Raw genomic sequence first — 8,734 nt, 5'->3', positions numbered from 1 at the left:
GCTGCTCCTCTCGTCCCCACAGGAAAAGACAGCATAAGACTGGGCTCAAGGTGTGAGTGTGGCTGTAACTTTAGGCTGAAAACCTCTCCACATGGCTGGACAGTGGTCGTGCATGCCTTGATCCCAGTACTCAGGAAGCAGAGATAGGTGGATCTCTGTGAGTTCAAGGCCAGCCAGGTCTACAGAGAGAGTTCTAGGAGAACTAGAACTGTTATACAGAGAAATCATGTCTCAAAAAGAAAAGGAATCAATAATAACAACAACAAAAAACCTCTCCACATGTACTTCCAGGTAATATTTTATTTAGCTCAGGTAGGTAGTTCCTATATATTTCTGGATACTTGAGTTAGGGTTTTCTCTGTAATAGTAAATGCATTGATCTAAACTCTTAAGATATGACTAATACAAATGCATAAGCAAAATATGGGCCAAAATAAAAGGTCTTAGGTACAAACATTTATTTTTTGCGGTGGGGGGGGGGAGTTTTCAAGTCAGGGTTTTTCTGTGGCTTTGGAGGCCTGTCCTAGAACTAGTTCTTGTAGGCCAGGCTGGTCTCGAACTCAGAGAAATCGGCCTGCCTCTGCCTCCCAAGTGCTGGGATTAAAGGTGCGCATCTCCACCGCCCAGCTGGTACAAACATTTTTTAAATGAACATTTTATACAGTAAAGAAGAGAGACCAATGACTGTATCCTAGCACTTGGTATGTCAGTAAAAGCATTAAAAAAGTAAGTAATTCACGATCAATACACAGCAGGCTCAGAGGCAATCTGAGCTGCACAAGACTCTTGTCTCAAGAGTCATCCCTTTACTCTTGACCTGGTCCTACTGCCCAGAAAGTCTGTCCCTCTGTTCTTGGATCTTCCTAGACACAAGACACAGCACTTCCAGAGCAGGAACGGGGGCTTTTGCAAGGACAGGAGTACCCTGGACAAATAAAGGTGATCACCACAGACATCGTCCTAGACCCATGTGGGAAAGCTGTCCAGCCCTAGTAAATGGCAGAAGCACTTCTGTGGCAGCATGTTTATTTTGGTTTTTGGAGACAGGGTTTCTCTGTATTGTTTTGGAGGCTGTTCTGGAACTCGCTCTGTAGACCAGGCTGGCCTCGAACTCACAGAGATCTGCCTGCGTCTGCTTCCCCAGTGCTGGAATTAAAGGTGTGCACCACCAATGCCTGGCAAACGTGGACAGGCCTGTGGCAGTATTTTAAGATGTCTTCTCCCTCTATTCTGGACAGCTCCTCTAAGCCTGACAGATCCTGGCATGACCTGCTCTAAGCATTTTTCAAACTAGTCAGCCACTGGAGCACCTGGGGAGCTCTGCAGGAGTTTTCTGAGGCCCAGGGACCTCCTTTCCCTTTCAGGCCCCCTAGTTGCTGGTGAACTTGGGAAGACTCTGATGTTCCAGTGGGTCTCTGCTGTGCCCAGTGTCTGTGATCAGCATGCGGAGAAGCAAGACCAAATCAGGAGGCAAGCACAAGCCCAGAGTCTGTGTTTCTGAGTGAAGTTAAATCCCTGGAACAGCCCCCTGCTCTGGTGACCACACAGGGCAGTCTAAGCTTGTGGATGCTGAGGCCCAGAGGACCGTGTCTGCGCTTGGAAGTATTCGCAGCGGGCGTGCTTTAAAGTCAGCCCATAGATAGGAGTCATGTCCACCTTCTCCCCTGGTGACACAGTGAATTCTATTTGCTGCAGCAAGATGGCCAGGAAGAGAAAGACCTCCAATCGGCCAATGGTCTCCCCAATGCACTTCCGCTTGCCCAAACCAAAGAGAGTGACCTTCCCACTCAGGACCTTGTCCAGAGTGCCACTGGAGGTGAGAAACCTTTCAGGCCGGAACTTGTTTGGGTCACCCCACAGTTCCCTGTAAGCAAAGAGAGACAGTTGAAGTAGATGTTCAGGAGCTTATAAGCATCAATTAGGTCAGTCCCCAAATGGCAATGGGTTCTGCAGCTCAGGAGAGGATGGACCTAGTGCACCCAGGGAGTTTCCACTGCCCCATCAACTTACTGGTTATGGTTAATCTGCCACTGGTTCACAAAGACACAATGTCCCTTGGGGATATAGAAGCCACACAGACTGGTATCTCTTGTGGTGCTGGAGAAAGAGGAAGCTCAGTCAGGCTCAGGGCCGTAGGGGAAATCTACCCCCTGTTTCCCATGCCATGCCCCTCTCAGGAGCCCCAGCTGGCTGTGTATACTAACTAAGGCCTAATATCGAATATCAGTGACTCTATGGCCTGACCTGTGGGGGATGGTGAAGGGGAGAAAGGAAGAATGCCGGAAAGTCTCCAGGATGAAGGCCTCCAGATAGGGCAGCTGAGATCTGTCACAAAGCCGGGGCCTTCGACTCCTGCCAATCACTGTGTCTGTAGAACATGGGGATTCAAGAGTATTAAAGGGGTTGCCCAGACTTTATCACAGTGTCCTACTTAGAGTCCCTTGAATGGAGTCACCACCTACCTAGCTCCTCCTGGATCTTTCTCTGCACCCCAGGGTTTGTCACCAAGTACATGAGACTCCAAGAGATAGCAGTTGTGACTGTGTCAAACCCTGAACAGGATAGAACAGAGGGAGAAGTTAGTTATGTGGCAGCTTGGGGCACCTGAGCACAGAAATGATACACTGAAGAGCACATACCAGCTCCAAAGAGGTCAACAATGATATTAATGACCCTGTCGTCGGACAACTGGACATTGGCATTCTCGTCCAAACTTTTGTCCTGACAGTGCTCAATGAGGCTGTCTGTGATGTCCCGGATGTGACCCTGGGGGCAAAGGAGCACAAGGTGAGACATATCCCAAGTCCAGACAGACCTGTATCTAGGCCTGGCCCCTCAAAGTCAATAGCACCTTTGTTCAGGAGGTGACACTCTGAGGCTGCTGTCCTAGCTTCTCGTTGCCTCTCCAAGTCTCTTTCCTACCTCAGAGTACTGGTTGCCCCCCCCAACTCAAGGGACCCTAGAGGCACAGAGCCTGACACTCTTGATAAGTAGATGTTCTTTAATTTTTTTCTACCATGAGACCAGGAGACAGGTTTTTAAATTCTTCCTGATCCAGTAAGAACTGGCCCAGGGCTCCCCTTCTTCGGTGGCTCTCGTCTGATGGATGCATGGAAGAAATGGCCAAGAGAAGTTCCATTGGTTGCTGAAGATGGGGTACACTCTGCTACTGGCTTCAAACCTGCCTGTGATGCTCTGGCCCCGGCCCCTGCCAGCCTCCCACAACCACCTGCCTCTCCCCAGACTCTACCTTCTCAAATGTTCTGTAGTGCTCTTTGACTGACTTCTGCATGAAGCTGTAGAACTTCTTATTCAAGTCCTTGAAGGCATCCAGGGAAGAGTTAGGTAGGTAGCGGAGGATAGGGATGAAGTCAGGTGGGTACCCAGAGCCGGTAACTTTCCCAAACTCATTGCTCAGATTGACTATGCTAAGCAGCTCTTGGTCATCATGGTCATAACGTTGGCCAAAGCACATGGCACAGATAACATTGGTCACTGACACTACCAAATACCTATCAGGGTCAAAGTGGCCAACCTCTGCCATCAGTTTCTGGAACTTGCTAATTAGGTAATCAGCCTCCTTGATCACGTACTCCTCCAAGTAGCAAGAAGATGCAGAAGCTGGGTCTAAGGCTATAGAGAAACTTTTCAGGGCATCCTGGGCCAGGCGCCGCCGGGCAGCCCACACTGGTCCACAGTCTGGGTTGAAGGTCATGCTCTTGCCATTAGTGATAAGTGTGAAACTGTAGAAGTCTGGCCGGCCCTTGAAGTCATCTCCCTGCCGCACCAGGGCCTGCCGGATGGTGTCCAGGCCACTCAGCACCACCACAGGTGTGGAGCCAATGCGGATCTGCAGTACATCCCCATACTGCTTACTCAGCTTTGTCAGCGACAGGTGTGGGTTCTTCCCCAGGGTCAGCACATGCCCAAGAATGGGCAAGCCCCAGGGCCCTGGTGGAGTCTTCAAGCCTTTGGGGACCTGGGTTCTTAAAGCTCTGACCACCCAGAATCCCAGGCAGAAGACAGTGATGGCCAGGAGTAGCTCTGTGGCTGACATGAAGTTTAGAAGTCCATATATGGAAGACATGATCTAGACGGCTGCTGAGAGGTGAGACAAGAAGAAAGAAAAGACAGGCCATCAGATTGAGGGCGAGAGACGAATATCTTAAAGGGTCGCCATGCTGGCCAAGGAAAAAAGGAGCCTAGAGCTGCTCACTAGGCATGGAGGGAGACAGAGATTGTTGAGCTGCCACCATATGCCAAAAATTCCACAGTTCTCTTTTCTCCACACACAGAAAGCTGGGGTCAGGTGAACTGAACTCTCTCTTTTTAAGTTTATTTATTTTTATGCGCATTGGTGTTTTACCTGCATGAATGTCTCTATGAAGATGTCAGGTCCTCTAGAGCTGGAATTACAGACAGTTGTGAGCTGCCATGTGGGTGCTGGGAATTGAACCCAGGTTCTCTGGAAGAGCAACCAGTGCTCTTAACCTCTGAGCCATCTCTCCAGCCTGAACTGAACTCTCTTATAGAGAAGTCTCAATACCCTGGAAGCTAAGTGTGGTTTGGTTTGATCATACTCCTCACACACACACAGTCATTTTTTATTCAACCTTAGCCCTAAGCCTATGAGGAAGGCTGTAGTAAGACTCAGAAAGGGTAAGTAACATTCTCAAAGTTACACAGCTACTTCCAGAAAACCTCTCTTAACTTCTGTGGTGAGATTTCAAACAGTGACTTCCAGTGTCTTTGGTTTCCATTAACCCCAATGCTGTCATTTACTTCGTATTTCCTAAAATCAGTTTTACATCCACCAAGCAGCATCATCTTGTATTTTGGTTGTGAGCCTAGCCTTTAACAGCTGAGCCATCTCTCCAGCCCAGGCAGCATGATCTTAAACAACCTCTGTGTCTAAATACAGCTTCCAACTCCCAACCCATTCCAATAAATGCACAATTAGCACATATCACCCAAGAAGTCTCTTTGGGTCTTACCCGCCACTTTTAGGGAAGCCATCCGATAGGGAAATAGAGATCATTTGCTCCGTCAGCCTCATTTCATACTCTAACAGGGAAATAAACCTGCAGTTGGGTCACTGACTTGCCCAAGTCATTCAGTAACAGTGACAGGGCCAGGACTCAAAGCTCTTAGGGAAAGTTCCAGGGAATGCCGAGTTACTATCACAGGTGCCTCCCTTTGGGGAAAAAATTAGTTATCAGGTTTTTCTGTTCATCTCAAGGTATACAGAATCCCACATGAACCCAGTAGTAGACAGGAATGGGAGAGGGTACAGAAAATTAACACCCAAGCCACATTTCTCTCAGCTTTAGTTCTTTGAGTTCAACTGAGCCACACTTTAAAAGCAGCCACAAATGGCTCCTAGTAGGAGCAATCCAAGCCAGGCTTTTTGTTGTGCTCAGTTCTCATGAATGAATAGCCTGAGCTTCTCCCACTTTTGCAGGTGTTAGAAAGCAAAAAAATAAATGGAAGATTCCCATCAGACTAGGGCTGTAAGGAAACTACTGACTGAAATCAGAAAAGCCAAGAGTGGATCTCAACACAACAAAAACTAAGAGGACACTTTCTCTTTAGGCTTGTTCTAGAAAAGGTATGCCGGGTGTTGGTGGTGCACACCTTTAATCCCAGCACTGGGGAGGCAGAGGCAGGCAGATCTCTGTGAGTTCGAGGCCAGCCTGGTCTACAGAGCGAGTTTCAGGACAGCCTCCAAAACAATACAGAGAAACCCTGTCTCAAAAACAAATAAACAAACAAAAGATTGCCCGATTCAGAGGTTACAGATCCTGGGAAAAGAAGATCTGAACCACAGAAGGCAAGATGTACAATTCCTACCCCAAATAGTACAGTCACCTTGAAGTGAGAGGGGGCTTCCTGGAGGAGCTAACTCTCAAACATACAAGAGACTCAATTCCTTCAGTGAAGTGGGGATACTGCCAGCCTGGTCACAATGGTTTCTCCTTCAACATAATTGGTATCCCCAAGGGCTTCTAGTCTTTGTAAGATAGAAGAGCCAGGGGAAATGCAACTTGTGTTTCCACCAGCTAACAGTCTATCAAGCAGGTTGTATCCCAGAAAGGATGGGGCTGGGAACCCCTGAGCCGAGGGTGGTGCCCCAGGTTCTTGCTGAAGCCATCCAGAAACTCTCAGCTCTGACATGCTACCCTTTGGGAGGGTGGAGGCTCTCAGGGGCAGTTTTTAAATAAGACAGAGTACAGCTAGGAAAAACTCAGTGTGTCTCCTCTGTATCCACCCTACCCAGCCAGACAGCAGCCCTCTTCCCCCACTGGCAGTCCTGAGGATGGGGCTACATGTGCAAGAATGGGGAAGCCCCCACCCCCACTGATTAGTGAGGCAATGAAGTTAACCTGAGAGTAGAGGATATTCATTTGCATCTAAAGATCTGACGCTAGCTACTGGAACTTCGGAAGTCCTTTTAGTTCTCTGCCCTCACTTTCTCCTCTAAGGAATTTGCATGACCACAAAAAAGGATCCTAGTCTCTTATCATGGAGGGGCTACCCAGCAGCCCTTCATCCAAACTTCCCCTTTCTGGGGAAGGAGGGGCAAGCCAGGAGCCCTCAGTACTCACCGTTGGTTGTGAGGAGGTGCTGAACTAAAAGTGTGCTCTCAGGATACCCCAAAGTGGATCAGGGAAAGATCCAAGGAACCTGCAGGGTCAGGGTGAAGGCACCACCACCTTTATAGGACTCTGTGTCTGTGGCCACGCCCTCTTCCTTGGAGCCCAGTGGTGGGACAGCGGGAGGGGCAGCCTTAGGGAGTGCTCTAGGTGTGGGTGGGGGTGGGGGAGATAGGCAAGAAGCCATTATAAGGACAGCTAATATAGGTGCGGGCACACTAAAAAGTGAAGGCTGGGGTCACCACCACTTTCAAGGTTCTCCATGAACAGCATAGAATTCTGTTGAAGGAGGGGTTCGAGGGGGAAATCCTATGACAGCCTACAAAGCAATTATTGGGGCCTCCATTCCGGGCAACGGAGGAGATTCCATTCCACTATTTTTGTGCCCGAAAACACTGAATGTGTAAAATTCTCTCTCCCACTTCAAGCTAATGGATGCCAGGAAAGGCTGGTGGAGGAAGAGCTGCTGGGTGGTGACTTGGTGACTTTCCTTCTCTGGTTCCTGAGTCCAAGCTCGCGTGAGAAGCACAACGACCCCAGCCCCGAGGTCACGGACAGGAAGACCAGTGGCGCCATTGGACTGACTCTGTCCCCCACAGATTCGGTATCGGCCGAAGTTCATGCTGCTTGATCTAGGGGTGGGGATGATAGAGGGTGTGCAGATCGCACCTCTAGGGTCACCTTAGGCAATCTACAAGCCCGAGAGACCCCTCTTGCAGCTCAGGGTCTTGCTAATGTTTTGCATATAGAAGCAGACCACAAAGAGAAATCAAGTGGCGGGTAGCTGTGGAACTAGCTGCGAACAGTGGAGGAAAGAGTGGAGGAAGGGATCCACGCGAGTCGGCAGGAGGATCAGGGGCCACATAGTGGAGGGGAGCTCGGTGCGCACGCACGCAAGCTTGAGGTGTGCGTGCGTGAGATTGCTACATCCTCCGGGGCAGAGGTCAGCCTGCCTGTCCTGCCCCACCTGGCTGGGGGCGAGGTGCCCGTGAGTAGCGTGAGAAGTGCCTGGAGGCCCGCGCGCAGCCACCCAGCTACTCAGCTCACAACCGGGCGCGGGTCCCAGTGCAGTCACGCTAGCAGCGGGAGGGGAAGGCGGGGGGGGGTGAGGCTCTTAAAGGGCCAGTCTGTCTTGGGGCGTTGGGGTGGGGCTTGAGAGATAGAAGTATTCTAAGCTTTGCAAGGGTGCGACTAAACAGAGTCGGGCGGTGCAAAGGGCCAGGTTTGCGTGCAGAGCCTGGCTTCTGCCTGAGAGCAAAGGCCTGACAAGGCCTGACAGCGTGTGTCCACATTTTTAGTGGCAGGACACCCAGCACCACCCGGCACGCCTAGCTGGCTGGTTTGCAGGCACTCTGGGGCCCTGAATAGGGCTCCCAAAGTAAGATGTCTAAGGAGAAAAGCTAAACTTGTTAACTCAGCTCAATCTGTCCCTAGCTAACATCTTCAGTTTCCCTCCATTGTGAGATCCCAAACCAAGAAATAATGCTGCCATCTGCTCTGTGACCAAAACCAGGGGGGGGGGGGGGGGGGAAACAAAGTGAAACAAAACAAAAAAACCTCATCCACTCCCTCACCTCCCATTCTACTGCATTGCTCACCAATTTGCAAGGTCCTACTATGCTCTGGGCACTAGGAACGAATCTAGCAATGCCTTTGACGGAGTTTACCCTCTGGTGGGGGAGACAGGTGATAAGCAACAAAACACAGAGACTGGCATGGTGCAAAAAAAAGGGGGCAACAGAAACAAAAGTGATAACAACTGCAAATGGGGTGGCCAGGGGAATGCTGCCTGAGGTGACACTGAGCAGGGTTAAAATGGTGGAATGAAGAATCAAGTCTCCCAGGCATCTACCTGGAGGATGCACCTGATAGAGGGTACACCTCCTAGGCACAGTGGTTCCAGATGTGCTTTTTTTTTTTTTTTTTTTTTTTGGTTTTTCGAGACAGGGTTTCTCTGTATTGTTTTGGAGGCTGTCCTGGAACTCGCTTGGTAGTCCAGGCTGGACTCGAACTCACAGAGATCCGCCTGCCTCTGCCTCCCGAGTGCTGGGATTAAAGGCGTGCGCCACCAACGCCCGGCC

The 8,734-nt window shown here is 50.0% G+C and overlaps 1 protein-coding gene across 3 annotated transcripts; it reads right to left on the bottom strand.

Moving 5' to 3' along the window:
• Nucleotides 1–282: 282 nt before the first annotated feature.
• LOC101844540 (cytochrome P450 1A1-like) lies at nt 283–6,684 on the bottom strand. Of its 3 annotated transcripts, none has more exons than XM_040729679.1 (7): nt 6,606–6,684; nt 3,251–4,098; nt 2,640–2,766; nt 2,463–2,552; nt 2,245–2,368; nt 2,011–2,097; nt 283–1,864 (listed from the first exon to the last, which is right to left on the bottom strand). In XM_040729679.1, the coding sequence occupies exons 2-7, from the start codon at nt 4,085–4,087 to the stop codon at nt 1,555–1,557; spliced, it is 1,575 nt and encodes a 524-aa protein (XP_040585613.1). In that variant the 5' UTR covers nt 4,088–4,098; nt 6,606–6,684; the 3' UTR covers nt 283–1,554.
• Nucleotides 6,685–8,734: the final 2,050 nt, after the last annotated feature.

This window comes from Mesocricetus auratus, unplaced genomic scaffold, assembly GCF_017639785.1.
Source record: "Mesocricetus auratus isolate SY011 unplaced genomic scaffold, BCM_Maur_2.0 Super-Scaffold_100022, whole genome shotgun sequence".
NCBI lineage: Eukaryota > Metazoa > Chordata > Mammalia > Rodentia > Cricetidae > Mesocricetus > Mesocricetus auratus.
The sequence above is the reverse complement of the archived record's forward strand: the minus strand, read 5'-3'. Positions and strand labels throughout refer to the sequence as shown.

Excerpts from the sequence above, each read along its gene's own strand:
- LOC101844540 (XM_040729679.1), bottom strand. The coding sequence starts at position 4,087 with ATGTCTTCCATATATGGACTTCTAAACTTCATGTCAGCCACAGAGCTA. Across the intron at positions 2,767-3,250 it reads ACTACAGAACATTTGAGAAG|GGTCACATCCGGGACATCAC; the intron begins GTAGAGTCTGGG and ends CTTTGCCCCCAG. Across the intron at positions 2,098-2,244 it reads CCCTTCACCATCCCCCACAG|CACCACAAGAGATACCAGTC; the intron begins GTCAGGCCATAG and ends CTCTTTCTCCAG.